Genomic DNA, 15,555 nt, shown 5'->3' on the forward strand with positions numbered 1-15,555 from the left:
TGGTTACTAAGTGTGTGGTGTGGAGACTCTTATCTACATTCCTGGGTGGATAGGGCTGTGTGATGGCTTTCAGAGCAGGCATAGGTCTCTGCTTGCTGTGGGGGATGATGTGAAGGGTGAGGTAGAGGGCTGTCAGCTGCCCCTGGGTGCCTGGATGGAGGGCGTGACCCTGTCCACTAAAGCATGTAGTCGGGGCGGTAGTGCTGCCAGTCCTTGGGCACCTGTTGCTGTTGGCTGGAGGGATTGGGGGGTGCCACTTGTCCTCAGGCCCCCATTGTGGATGGCTGGTACCACTGGCCCTCAGACCCCCGGAATGAGTGGTTGTGGCCCCTATTTAGGGGGTGGGGTGTGTCAAATGCCACAGATCTGTAGTTATCACATGGCTGTTGCGGGTGAAAATGGGCTTTAGCTGGAAACCCTGCCTGCTTTGTCCTAATGAGGGTGTGTTGTGCCAGGTTGGCCAGTAAGGCACTGGTGTAGGTGACTGGCAGGGGTGAAGGATGCTGCAAGTCCATGAACCCCCTGAGACAGTGGTTGGGCTAAGGGGTAGGCTTCTGGGACAGTGCTGAGAACTATGGGCTTAGGGGGTGGGAGGCGTCGAATGTCACAGATCTATAGCTCCCACTTGGCTGCTCCTGGTGAAAATGGGCTTCAACTGGGAACTCTGCCCACCTTATGCCAATGTATCCTTGCTGTGCTGACTCAGCCAGCAGTGCACTGGTGTAGGTGATCTGAGTAGGTGGAGGGCACTGCAAGCCCATGGACCCCCTGTGCCAGTGGTCGGGTGACTCCAGACCAGGCTGTGCATTTCCCACTTAGGGGACATGGCACTGGTGTTGTTGCTGGATCAGTGTCAGAACAGGGAGGGGGTAGGTGAGGGGAGGGAGTGCTCCGTGTCCTGTGGTGCTCTGGTGAGATGGGCTGAGCTGTGGTATAAGTGGTGGGTTGGGAGCATGCATTTAACTTTCACAGGTTTAGTATCATTCATGTTTGATTCTGGAGGTGTGTGCAGAGTTGCCCCTCCTTAGCAGGACCAGATGGAGTGGGTTTTGGCTTGGGATGCTGCTGCTTGCCTCAATATGACCATGTTGTGGGGGATTGGCTAGCAGGATGCTGGTGATTTGGCGATCTATAATTCCCTGTTTCTGCTGTTTTTGAATTGTCTTTCCTTCCACCCGTTACTCAGTCTGATTCTTCAGCTTTGTCTTTGATGCTTAGGGTTCCTAGATTGTCACATATATCCAATTTACTTTTTTTTTTTTTAATCTTTGTTGTATAAGGGATGGCATGAAGCATCTGACTATTCCACTGTCTTGGCCCCACCTCTATAGGCTTTTCGATTGCTGAGATCTTTTTAAAGAAAGATGGATTTGAACTACCAACCTGTCAGTTAGTATCCACGCATTTAACCGTTTGCACCACCCATGGACCTAAGATCGTGGATAAACCACATGAGCTCTCTCTCCTCTGTTTGTCTGTAGGATCCTCAAGCAGGCCTGCTATTTTGAGGAACAAAGTGTCACGAAGATTTAAAAGCATCTATTGGGCAAAACTACAGTATTCAGAGAGAACTCAGGGCCCCTTATCAGCCCAAGTAGAGAGGGCCATAGGTAAGGGTTGAGGACAAATGGACACGAAGGTCATTGTGAGGCCTGTGGGGTAGAGCTCCTAGGGGGAGAAGCAAACCATTAAATGGAACAGGACTGAATCTTCACTTACTCATTCCTTTTTAGGGGCTTATGGACCTGGAACAGTCCATCCATGGAAGCCGTTTTTAAAATGCTATAATAAATGGAAGAGTTCTTAGCTCAGACGGGTGGTGGTGTGATGCCCTGATGCTTACAGTTAGTTTTCCTTATAAGTGACTTGCTGGGACAACTTATTGATAAACAGAGTTCCTCATTATTTGGAAGCCAAAACAATGAGCAAGAAAGACAATCTATGGAAAAGGATTGGTGGGGTCATCATGTTCTTGCTTCCACTTGCAGACTCCATAACTCTACCTTGAGAACAAAGCTTGGTCAGGCACTGGAAAAAATCAGTCTTCCCCTCAGAACACCTGCTAACTCTTTGTAGGAAGGGAGGGAAGCATAGTGATTCCTTTGTTCCCAGGAGTCATACAGGTGCCCTTGCCTTTCACCTGCACCACCTAGAGGGCTGGTGGGATCTGAGAACAAGGACAGGAAGCTGGCTGCACTTACCACGCCAGCCTCAGGGTTCCGCTTCCTCCCGTTGCTGAAGGTGGAGGCCAGGGTGGAGGAGCAGCTCTCGTCGTACAGGGCCGTCCTGCCGTCGTTGATGGCCGAGTTGATGGAGATGGTCCACATGCTGGAGGCATAGCCGTCGCAGTTACAGTCATCGTAGCTGCCGCCATCCCCAGAAGCCCACACATAGATGCTGCCCTTGCCCCCTCGGCCCTGAGGGATAGACAGACAGACAGACAGAGAGATGATGATATTCCACTCGACACTAACTGGATGAGGGCTGGGCCTAGCCTTGGAAGTGTCAGGGATGTGGGCTTCCCCAGCAGCTGAAGGAAACAACTGAACTGTTTTTCATCTGCAGTTGAGAACCACTATCCTTCTGGTGGAGCACTGTGCAAAGTTTTTTTTCAGGAAGTTTCCAATATAAAAAGTCACATGAATTTACAGTGCAAGCTGATGATAAAAAGATTAAAAAAGTTGAAGGAATCGTTTTCAACAAATGAAGTACTTTTGAAAAAGCTATAAAGGTTTCACAGTAAAAGAGTGAAAGCGTATGGAAAGGAAAATGAAAAAAAATCCTCTGTAGTTGTGATCAATTTCTTATATATCTTTATAGATTTTTTTTGGTGAAAATGTAAGTATATATATTTATACTTATAAGATATTTATAATAGATATGTGCCTTTTATTTTTATATAGTTATATTCATAGATATTAATTTACGTACATGATATATAAAGAAAAAATAGCTACTGTAAATATAGAATACACATTTTACCCAAAAATACATAAATTATATATATATACATTTTTTTTGCTCAGTTAGATCACACTAGTATTCTTTGAAATATAATATTATATGACATTTTATTTGTGTAAAAGAACAACAAATATAGGAACGAAAGTAATATGATCAAATAAAACACACACATATAAAGCAAATATAACTTTAGACACAATAATGTGCACAATGATTATTTGTTGTTGGCGTTGGTTGCCTTTGAGTCAGCTAGTTATAAATGAAAGCGTCATAAAATATCTACAGTTAACATTGGGCTTCTGCCTCAAAACATGTTCTTATTGTTTATCTTTTATTTTTCCATTTCCTGTCTTCTGTGACTGTTTTCCTCTATCTCAACAACCCAGGATCGGGCCATTAGCATCTTACGTTTTATTTGCTCGCTGCTGATGCAATAGGGGTTGGGGTACTCTATTTTCACCTGCAGGTGGACAGTAGGAAGGACAGCAGTGATCTAACATGGGAGATGGGGAGCAGTGTGTACAGCCTCCACCTGCTCCACAGCCTGGCCCAGGGCTGCTCAGTGACCCTCTAGTGTGAGCAGACAAACAGAAGATGTCGGCAGAGAAAGTCTGCCCTGCCTAGCTCTGGGTTCCGAGGTCCTGACTCAGTCAGTGGTTAAGGGCAGACGAAGATGCCAGAAGGCAGTGAGATGGACTAGATTTACTTTCAAGTTCTCTACTTTCTCTGACAATGAGAAATTATATTTTTCATTGCTTCTAACAGGACTTGGAGTTAATTAGCCTGTGAGTGATTGAGTCAACAAGTCAACAAATATTAATTCAAATACTAGCTGGGAATGGTCCTCCCTGTCTTGGTAAATTGACATTGGAAAATGCCCACCAAAGCAAGCAACTCTTCTCAGAAACCAGGACAGAGGAAGGAAAGGGTCATCCTTTCGGTTAGTGCATAGGATCACAATCTCCAAACAGACTCAGCAAGGGAAACTCATGTGAAACAGGACAAGTAGATGAGATGGACTATGTGTGGACCTTCACCAGAATCAGTCTACAAGTAGGCTGCTAATGAGATGAAATAAACTTGGCTAAAATGAAATCAATGCTAAAGGTTCTCACTTTGGTGCTGTTTGATTGTGACCCCAATTTTTCATGCTTCCTTGTTTTCATGTCCCTTTGTAATGTGACTTTGCAGCTCCCCACATCAAGAGGTAGGGTTTGTCTCCCCCCACCTCCATCTGGGATGGCCTGTGACTTGCTTTGGCCGGCAGAATGTGGTGGAAGTAATCCTGTGACACTTCCAAACATAGGTCTCAAGAAGCCCTGGACACTTCTGTTATCTTTCAGAACCCTGCTGCGCCGTGGGGATAGACCCGGGTTAGCCTGCTGGTTCATTAGGGACACATGGCTTAGTCAAACTCACCACCTCAGCTGACAGCCAACCAACAGTTAGACATGTGAGGAAGGCCATTCTAGACCAGCCAGTCTCTAGCTGACCCTCCAGATGACCATGGATGCACGAGTGAGGCCAACTTCAATTAGCTGAGGCTGGCCCAGGTCAGGAGAACCACCCAGCTGACCTGTAGACCCTTGAGCAATCCTCAGTAGTTGTTATTTTAAGCCACTGACTTTTGGGTCAATTTGTTATGTAGCCTAGCTCTGGGATATGAAAGGAGTACTGTCAACCTGTTTATGAATAAACTGATTCTAAAAATCAGTTTTGTATTGGGCTGTTAAAAATTGCTCATCAGAATGCTTTGGCTCCTAGGAATGTTAGACTTTGGTTTTCTAAGCAAGCTAGAACCCAGGAGCCAATAATAATTATATCCTTGCTTCTAATGATTGGTTTTATCACCATTTTTTCCCTGGTTTTTGGAGAAGATAGGCCAGTGAGGAGAAAACCCTAGTTCTTCCGTATTGGTTTTCTAACTCTAGGTCTTTGCACATTTCGTTATAACACTTTACTTTGTCTTCTTGAGCTGCCCTTTGAAATCTTTTGTTCAGCTTTTATTTAATCATTTCTTCCATTTGCTTTAGCTACTCTACATTCAAGAGTAAGTTTCAGAGTCTCTTCTACATCCATTCTGGTCTTTTCTTTCTTTCCTGTCTTTTTAATGACCTTTGGCTTTCTCCATGTATGATGTCCTTGATGTCATCTCACAATTCTCTGCTCTTCAGTCATTAGTGTTCAATGCATCAAATCTATTCTTGATATGGTCTCCAAATTCAGGTGGGATGTACTCGTTTGTACTTTGGCTCTTGTGGACTTGTTTTAATTTTCTTCAGCTCCAACTTGAACTTGCATGTGAGCAATTGATGGTCTGGTCCATAGTCGGCCGCTGGTCTTGTTCTGATAGATGATATTGAGCTTTTCCATTGTGCTTTTCCACAGATGTAGTTGGTTTAAAGTCTGTTTCCCATCTGGTGAGGTCCATATGTATAGTTGCTGTTTACATTGTTGAAAAAGATATTTGCAGTGAAGAAGTTGTTGGCCTTGCAAAATTCTATCATTTGATTTCTGGTGTCATTTCTATCACCAAGGCCATATTTTCCAACTACCGATCCTTCTTCTTTGCTTCCAGCTTTTGGATTCCAATCACCAGTAACTATCATTGCATATGGATTGTATGTTTGATCAATTTCAGACTGCAGAAGTTGGTAAAAATCTTTAATTTCCTTACCTTTGGCATTAGTGGTTGATGGGTAAATTTGAATAATAGTCATATTAACTGGTCTTCCTTGTAGGCTTATGGATATTATTGTATCACTGCCAGTGTGGTACCTGAGGATAGATCTTGAAGTGTTCTTTTTGATGATGAACGCAACGCCATTCCTCTTCAATTTGTCATTCTTGGCATAGTAAATATTATGGATTGAATTGTGTTCCCCAAATATGTGTATCAACTTTGGCTAGGCCATAATTTCCAGTATTGTGTGATTGTCCATCATTTTGTCATCTGATGTGATTTTCCTATGTGTTGTAAATCCTACCTCTATGGTGTGAATGAGGCAGGATTAAAGGTAATTATGCTAATGAGGCAGAACTCAAGCTACAAGATTAGGATGTACCTTGAGTAAATCTCTTTTGAGATATGAAAGAGAAGGGAGTAGAGTGTGTCCTTTGGACCCAGGGTACCTATGTGGAGAAGCCCCTAGGCAAGGGAAAGATTGATGACAAGGGCCTTCCTCCAGAGCTGACAGAAAGAGAAAGCATTCCCCTGGAACTGGTGCCCTGAATTTGGACTTCTAGCCTACTAGACCGTGAGAGAATGAATTTCTGTTTTCAAAGTCATCCACTTGTGGTATTTCTGTTATAGCAGCACTAGATAAGTGAGACAGTAGACCATATGATTATCTGATTCAAAATGGCCAATACCAGTCCATTTCAGCTCACTAACCTGGTGCACAGTGGTTAAGAGCTCTGCTGCTCACCAAAAGGTCAGCAGTTTGAATCCACCAGCCACTCCTTGGAAACCCTATGGGGCAGTTCTACTCTGTCCTATAGGGTCGCTATGAGTTGGAATTGACTCGATGGCAATGAGTTTGGTTTTTTGGTTTTAATGCCTAGGATACTGATCTTTATGCATTCCATTTCATTTTCGATGACTTCCAATTTTCCTAGATTCATGCTTCATACATTCCAGGTTCCAATTATTAATGGATGTTTGCAGCTGTTTCTTCTCATTTTGAGTTGTGCCACCTCAGCAAATGTATGTCCTGAAATCTTTACTCCATCTCCTCTGAGGAGGCATATTTTGAGTGCCTTCCAGCCTGAAGAGCTCATCTTCTGGCACTATATCAGATAACCTTCTGCTGCTATTCATAAGATTTTCACTGGCCAATTTTTTCAGAGGTAGACTGCCAAGTCCTTCTTCCTAGTCTGTCTTAGTCTAGAAGCTCCACTGAAACCAGTCCATCAAGGGTGACCCTGCTGGTATTTGAAATACTGGTGGCAAAGCTTCCAGCATCACAGCAACATGCAAGCCCCCACAGGAGACAAACTGACTGACGCGTGATGGCATGAAGAATGATCTGGTCCCAAATGTCAATAGGTTGAAAAACCCTGCTCTAACCTAATGTCAGAGAGCAGTGATTTGGGACTTGGTGGTTTTAAGGGTGTAGGCTAGTAAAAGCAGCCTTTCATAAGCTCCAAACTTCTTAAAAATGTAGGCATATTTTGTATCTTGCTTATAATATAAAAATAATGTTACCAGTAGTTTACTACTAGCTAAGGTGGAGTATCAGATAAAGACTGGGTCTGTGGCCCCCTCCCCCTGATTGCCTATACCCCAGAAGGTGAAAATCCCACTTTAAGAAGCAGGGCTAATGCTAGACAGTCCCTCCACCCTAACCAATGGGTGCTGGCTGGGTTAATGACCAGACTGACCCTGGCCCAGTGGACTTATTGCTGTGCAGATACCTGGTAAACCAAGTTTGGGATTGCTTGCCTTTTCCTAAATGCTCAATTATACTAGTTTTTATTTTCTCGTCATCTTAATACAACACTGACATACTTAAAAGGAAGTTATTGTACTTTTTATTATAAAAATAATATTCATTGTAGAGTAATTGGAATATAGTTTAAAAAAAAAAAACTAAGTATGTAAAATAAAGTCCTTCATAATCTTCCATGATTATCTATCCATCACCACTGGTAATATTTTGTGGATTCTTGCCAGTTTCGTATATAAATAGAAAGTATATGCATAGGTTTAAAAATGAAATTAGGATCATAAAATATATCCACTTTTGTGGCCTGCTTAAATGCAATTCTCACTATTATATCATTAACACTTCCTCATGTAATTAAATATTCTTCTACACTATGTTTTTATTACCATCTGTTAATCAGTAATTCCATAATTTTTACTCCTCTTAGATAAGTTGGAAAGTTGTTTCTAGTTTTTTAAAATGCTGCAGTGACCATCATTCTGTACAGGTCTTTGTACCTCTTTTTAATTCCTCAGGCAAAGTTCCTGAAAGAGGAAGCTTGGGGTGAAAAGGAATGAATGTTTGAAGATTCTTAATCCATGTCGCCATTTTACTGCTCTTCAGAAAGTTTGTTAAAAACTTATATTTTCACCAGCAGTGAATGGGAACTCCATATTCAGCCCACCTGGGTCAAGATTTAGAATGATTTATTATCATTTTTTGAAATAGTTTTGCCAATTTAGTGGGCAAAAAATGGTACCTAATTGTTTCGGGTTTTATATTTTTGCACTACCAGTTCAGATTATCTGTTTGTATCTTTACTGCTCATTTAAGGAGCCCTGGTGGTACAGAGGTTAAGAGCTCGGCTGCTAACCAAAAGGTCAGCACTTTGAATCCACCAGCTGCTTTTTGGAAACTCTATGGCGTGGTTCTACTCTGTCCTATAGGGTCACTATGTGTTGGAATCGGCTCAACCATAACAGATTTTAAGGGTGGCACAATGGTTAAGTGGTCAACTGATAACCAAAAGGTTGGCTATTCAAAGCCACCAGTGGCTCTGTGGGAGGAAAGGCTTGGTGATCTGCTCACATAAAGATTACAACCTAGGAAACCTTATGGGACAGTTCTACTGTGTCCTATAGGGTCGCTGTGAGTTGATATGGGAACCTACACACAACAGAAACAGAACAGACTGCTCATTTGTATTCTTTGTGACTAGCTTTGTGAATAGCTTAGCAAAACACCAAGCCCCAAAAGATAATATCCTTTTATTGATTTGTAAGAGCTCTTCCTATATTAACCTTGTTTTTGTCATCTATGTTGCACGCATATTTGCCCAATTTTTCCTTTTCCCGTTTTTTCGTGTATTGTGTTTTTGACTTGCAGGAGTTTCCCACTGTTAACCTAATCTATTAATTTTTAAAAATACATGTTTTAAGTGTCATGTAAAACCATGTATTAATTTAGAAATATTACTCCTTTGCACTCAGTCCATGAAACAATTTTCTTGAAACCATTCACAAAGATCTTTGATACTCATGCCTCTGTCCTCACTAGGTCACTGGTTACATTTTGAGTAACCTAACCATTTTTCTGTGTTTTTTTTTTAACCATTTTTCTGGGCTCACTGTGGTAGTCATTGGTGCCGTCGATCAGATATTTCCAGCTATCCTCTGTCTGGGCCCATGATAAGGCCCCTTATGATTGGGTGGGGCCTTACAGGTCATGATCTGTGAGTGGGAGGGATTGATAGGCGCACCTTCATTCCTAGGCTCGAATGGTCACCTTGAGAAGATGCTGCAAAACTCTCCCTTTTCCTCTGTGTAGTGACTACTAATGTTCTGGAGGCCCTGGATGGTGCAAAGAGTTAATGCGTTCAGCTGACGGCCAAAAGATTGGCAGTTTGAGTCTACTCAGAGGTGCCTCAGAGAAAGGCATGGGGATCTACTTCAAAAAACAAAACAAAACAAGCAATTGAAAGTTCTATGGAGCACAGTTCTATTCTGACACATGTGGGTGCCATGAGTCAGGATTGACTCGAGGGCAAGTGAGAAAAGCAATGTTCCAGATGTCAGCCTTGATCCATGAGAGACCATGATGAGTAGACCGCTACTGAGCAGGATGGGTGTGTAATAGTTTGAAAAATACATCTTTGTGGTTTGAGGACCCTGAGCTGTAGGGGCTGTTTGTTACCACAGCATAACCTAGACTCTCCTGACTGAAACAGTTCATTACCTTCATTTCCATCTAGGTTATAACAGATACAGCATTTTTTGTATCCCTGTGTGATACAGTCCCTGGAGTTTTTATCTCAAACCACAAATAGCCTCTGACATAATATTATGGCAGTTGCTGTTTTCATTTTTTCCTAGATATGTACTCTTACTCTTGACAACTTAAGCACTTGCTGTACTGCTTTTCATTTTTTTAGTGTGAATAAAAACTTTTATTTTGAAAAATGTTAAATACCACAAAAGTAGAGCGACTAATGTAATGAACCCCAAGTATCCATTGACTAGCTTTAACAATTATGAACATCCTGACTTGCAGATATTTTTAAAGGTTTTATGTAATAATATTTATTACTCTTTTAAATAAGTATTTTCCCTTTCCCTTTATGTTTAAAAAGTCCTCCTGAGTCACAGTATCCATGATGCAATTCTATTTTCTTTTAGCTGTTTTATGCTTTCATTCCTTATTCACTTTTAGGCTTTTCTGTATTTGGAGTGTTGGAAGTGGCAGCTGAGCAGAAAGGGCTGTTACAGGGAGATGACAGGTGACTGAACCCTCCTCCTCCTCCTCCTCAGCTGGCTGTACTTCTAGAGAACCGTTGGCCACATCTACAGGCAGAAAGGGACTGGCAGCCATGTTAATTTACATCCTTTTAAAATTAGATGCTGAGGCAAGGACTTGAGAGCAGGTATTTATTTGGGGATTGGGGGGATGGTCCCAGGAAGCCCAAGTAGTAACTGGTGGACATGAGACAGGGAAGGAAAAAGGCAATGAAGAAAAGACAATGACGAATGAGCAGGTTACCACTGCTGGACCTTGGGCTTAGTCTCACTGGGACTGCCTGAAGAACTATGGGAAGCCCTTCTGAGGAGAGTGAGATGGAGTTTGCCCTAGGGTGTTGCCTCCCCCACATTTCTGTGCTATGTATTCCCTGGGGGAGCAAACGCCTGTAGTGCTGAGAAGATCCTTATTCAGAGAAGCAGAAAAAGGTAGGCAGGTGAGGCTGGAGCTGTTGGCTTGAGGAAGTGTCCACCACAGCAGTGGTGGAGTCAGGGGGCCACGGGTTTCACAAGGTCTGTGTAGGTAGTTCCACACAGGGTTTGGTGGTAGTTCAGCAGGAGTGGTGTGTCAGGTTCTCCGGAAAAGCCCAACAATGAATGGCATAGTTGTCCTTAAGCTTCTGATTTAAACCTTTAACTCAAGGCATGTTAATTGCCCCCACGGTCATTTCTAGTTATTGCCTGGCTTGCTGAGTAATTGCCATGGAGGTAAGAATCCTGTGTAATCCTTCCTCATTTCTAACAGGATCCAAACACCATCCTTGTTGTTGTTAGCTTTCGTTGAGTCAGCCCCAGACTCATGGAGACCCCATGCACAACAGGCACCATCTTCAAGATTGTTGGTATGCTCGAGCCCATTGTGGCAGCCACAATGTATTTTGAGTGCCTGGGACTTTCAGTGCTAAAGCCAGCAAAATCCTGGGCAAACCTGGGTCACTCTACTAAGGCTGCCCATCACCGAAGAAAAAATAAAATAAAATAAAAACCACCCATTGCTGTAGAGTAGATTCCGACTCATAGCGACTGTGTAGGACAGAGTAGAATTGCCCCACAGGGTTTCCAAGGAGTAGCCTGTGGATTTGAACTGCTGACCTTTTGGTTATCAGCCGAGCTCTTAACCACTATGCCACCAGGGATCCAGCACTGAAGAAGGATCCCTTAAAACCCACCAACTTTTTCTTCCATTTTTCTGTATCATAGAACTGAAAGGAGGGATTTCAAACGCCCTGACTCCTTCAGAGGCTGCATTGCTGACGCCACACTGCGGCAGTCCCTGCTCAATTGAAAACCTTCGTCCGGTTTCAGACATAAATCAGGGCTCATGAAATATTCCTGAGAGCTCCTTGGCAGAAGCTTGCATTTATTGCCTGCCAGCGACCTGACACTTGCTGCCACTGTGTCATGCCTATGGCTCTGATTAAGTTTCCACAGGCGGCACCAGGGCCCACCCTTGCCCTGTCTGATTAACCGCTGTCTCCCTAGGCAGACATCTGACCTCACTTTCCTGGATGGTGGTTGTACAGCCACGTTCTTGCAAGTGACCTCTCGCCAGCAATTCCAGCCCAAAGATGTGGGATCCGTAATTAAAAAAAAAAAAAAAAAAACGCTTGCAATCCCTCAAGGCAATAAACAATCAATTCTCTGGCTCACTTGTGCCTCAGGACGTCTTCTGCATCCCTGGTCTTTAGGTTTTGTTAAGATGGTCCCTCTGGTAGCAATCCTGAAGAGTGATTAGAAAGAGGTTATGGTGTTGCCATCAGGGCAAGCCAGACTTGCCAGTGCTGCCCTGGGTGGTTGCATCCTCTGGATATGGAAAGAAGTTCATGAATCAGTGGTCCCTTTTAAGGCCCTCAAGTGTTGTCTGAGACCGTTCTGGTTGTCAGAGCCACACAAGACGCTGTTTTCTCTGAGAGCTGGCTCTTGTTGCTCCATCATCCTTCTCCGACTAGTAAACACAATGACTCTAAGTCTCAGACGAACTTTTGCTTGAAGTACACTCTAGGGGGTTGTAGCAGGGGGCAGTGGACGTTGTCCATATATCCCTTAGACCTTAGAATGTCACTGGGCCCTGATGATTTCCAAATGCCAGGACATGCATCTGTTTGTCTCAGGGCTTTCTCCCAAGAAACTGAACCTGTTCTGCACACCTCTCTGGGGTCAAAATGCTCCCTTGCCACTAGGGGTTCCTAGGTGGTGCAAATGGTTAAATGTTCGGCCACTAACCAAAAGCTTGGTGGTTTGAACCCACCCAGAGGCACCGTGGAAGAAAGGCCTCGTGGTCTGTTTCTGAAAGGCCACAGATAGGAAAACCCTATAGAACACTGTTCAACACTGAAAGACATGGGGTTGCTATGAGTCGGAATTGCCTTGATGCCAATGAGTTTTGTTTTCCCTTGTCACTCAGGTGGGGTCACTTCATGTGCGTTCTGCCTGGTTTTCTAGAGCTTCCCGGTGGCACCGAGCTCCAGCTGCTGACAGTGCTAACTGGCGCAGCAACACGCCCTTTATTGGCCGCTTCCCTTCTCTGTCTTACCTCCCCATTCACTGCTGCTGTTCCCTTTACCTCCCGAACAAGCTACCTGAACTCAGTTCTTATCAGGGGCTGCTTCTGAGGAAACCCAAACTAAGGCAGAAGTCAGTTATTGGACTATCTCATAATTCAGGGGTCTCTGACTTTCACCCGCTTCCCATACGTATTGTGAAAACTGCTTCAACTGTAAATAAATGAACAAAAAAGTAAACTACAAAGTTAGAGAGGAAAAGATTAAGATAGGCAAAGGAAAAAGATTTCTTCTTTCCTTCTTTCTTGCCTGCTTCTTGTGGCCTCCCTTAAGTATTTTTTGAACAAACTTAGGAGATACAAACTCAAATTCCTAAGGAGGCAGGCAGGTGACTTTTACATGTGAAGCAGGCATTAGACAACTGGGAGCGGTGGGGTCTGTGGCCGTCAGTGCCTGCCCTGATAAAGGTGTTTTATCCTTCTCGTCTTCCTCTTCCTCCTCCTTTTTAGCATCACTATGTTGGTCAAGGAGTCCCCGGATGGTGCAAATGGTTAACGTGCTAGGCTGCTAACAGAAAGGTTCGAGGTTTGAATCCACCCAGAGGCACTCTGGAAGAAAGACCTGGTCATCTACTGCCAAAAAACCCAGCCATCGAAAACTCTGTGGAGCACAGTGCTGCCTTGACACATATGGGGTTGCCATGAGTTTAAATTGGCTCCACGGCAACTGGTTTTTTATGTTGGTTAAACGAAACGTTTCTGCAAGGTGATAAAATCCAAACACCAACGTAAGAACTGCCTTTGTGCAGTAAGTAATTATTTGACCCCTTTGTTGAGGTGGAGCTCACCTTTCTGACACAGGCTTTCCTTTAGAGTAGGCCAGAACAACTGACATACTGGGAGGAAATGGTTACTAATGCCACTTCTACAATCCTGTCCCAAATATGTCACCTTGAAACAGTGAAAGAATCCTTCCTACAACCTGGGGAGAAATGGCGTGTTTTTCACCACATTTACTTCTCTTTCTAAGATATTTACATGCTGGCATCTGAAGAGAAGCCAGAGAAATTTTCCTCTTAAGTTTCAGTTGGCTTGAAATGCTTCAGAGCAATTACCCTGGGAATTGCCTTTGAGTTGTAGCGGGGAGACCACAGATTGAGGAGGTGGAAGCCCTCAGCCTTGAGATGCCCCTAAGCAGTTCAGGAGTCAGGGGCATGACAGGAGCTGCCTGTGTGATTCGATCAGCGAGCACCGTCTGCACTGGAAATCTGGGCAGGGGGCAGAAGTCACCTACTTGCCTGACTTTCTTTTGGCTCCAGGTGTCAAAAATGTCTTTCAGTGAAAATCCACATCTGTTGGGAAAATGGGCATCTGTTGAGTGTTCCCCTGGTATCTGCTGTCACCTGGTCCTGGGCTGGGATGTGTGACCATTTCTCTCCAGACACACAGTGAGTAATGCAGCAAAGAAACAAGCTGTTTATGGTCAAAAGTGTCACCCTAAATATTCCCAAGGGTCCCGGTGTTGGAATGGGCAGCTTCAGCCCTCCTTCTACCCATCCTGCTGGTAGGCGCTCTGCAAATGGCACTGTGCTCCTCTTGTATCGGGGCCTCGTGGCTGTTACAGATGGACTGCATTTCAATACCAAGCAAGTGTGACCTTCTTAAAAAATGCCATTTCATTATTTCCTCACTTGCCTGTGCAAATGTAGCAGCTGGTGTTTGGCCACAGTCACAGATACTGCTCACTTTCTAGGACTTGAGTTCCCGATCCATAATTGTATTTCCAGGGTCCTTTTGTTAAATGTGTGAGTGCTGAGTCTCTTAGAAAAGTTGCTGTTATGGTTTGAGCTGTGTTCCCTAAAATCTACATTGAAGTCCTAACCCCTGATACCTGCGAATGTGACCTTGTTTGGAAATGTTATCGGTTAATACGAGGTCATGATGGAGTAGGTGGGTCCTAATCCAATCTGAGTGGTGTCCTTGCACAAGAGAAGAAGAAACACCAGAGAAACCGTCAGAAGGAAGACAGCCAAGGAACGCTTGGGGCTACTGAGCCGAGAGACAAGAAAGGCTCTTCTTCTAAAGTTGTCAGAGAGACCATGGCCCTGCTGACACCCTGAATTCAGACTACTAGCCTCCAGAACTGTGAGGTAATACATTTCTGTTGTTTAAAACCACCTGCATTGTGGTATTTTGTTACGGCAGCCATAGGCAGCTAACACAGTTGCCCTACATGGTCTTCGGAAAATTCTATCGTCTGGTGTTTTTCCCCTTCTCAAAGGGAATTTCTGAACTCATTACATTAAGACTGGCCTTTACATGCAGGGAGATCAGATGAGAATCTAAATGCTATAATTTAAAGGAAGTAGCAGAGCCCTCAAGGAGCCCTGGTGGTGCAGTGGTTAAATTGGTTGGTTTCTAATCAAAAAATCAACTTTCAAACCCACCGGTTGCTCCACAGGAGAAAGATGTGGCAGTCTGCTTCTGCCTCTAGGGCAGTTCTCCTTCATCCCATAGGGTCGCTATGAGTTGAAATTGACTCAATGGCAGTGGGTTTGGTTTGGATTAGCGGAGCCCTCTAACCAGTGGTGTGCTGGTAAATGTCTAACAACCAGCTTTCTGATCTTTATTTGTAGTGTTTGCCAATTTCCCTATCTGAGTTCAAGCTATCAAAGTGATGCCATTGGGAGCCAACCCCCCTGGCACTACCCCTAACTCAGGAACATTTCCTTCCTTGCATTACATCATAAGAAAGTTTACATTACTGCTTTGAGGTACCTGTTATAGGATGGAGGAAGGACACCGCTCAAGGTCCCAAGTGAAAAGAAAAAGTTGTAATTGGATTAATTCAACCATTTTGGCTATAAAAGAA

At 43.8% G+C, this 15,555-nt stretch overlaps 1 protein-coding gene across 2 annotated transcripts in view; it reads right to left on the bottom strand.

Moving 5' to 3' along the window:
• PCSK2 (proprotein convertase subtilisin/kexin type 2) overlaps window positions 1-15,555 on the bottom strand; it is a 328,111-nt gene that overhangs the window by 41,243 nt on the left and 271,313 nt on the right. For both annotated transcript variants that reach the window (XM_003411419.4, XM_003411418.3), the window contains one exon: window positions 2,202-2,417. In XM_003411419.4, coding sequence (XP_003411467.1) covers window positions 2,202-2,417 — 216 coding nt within the window. The remainder of the gene's footprint in view (window positions 1-2,201; window positions 2,418-15,555) is intronic.

This window comes from Loxodonta africana, chromosome 24 (genome assembly GCF_030014295.1).
Source record: "Loxodonta africana isolate mLoxAfr1 chromosome 24, mLoxAfr1.hap2, whole genome shotgun sequence".
NCBI classification, from domain to species: Eukaryota; Metazoa; Chordata; class Mammalia; order Proboscidea; family Elephantidae; genus Loxodonta; species Loxodonta africana.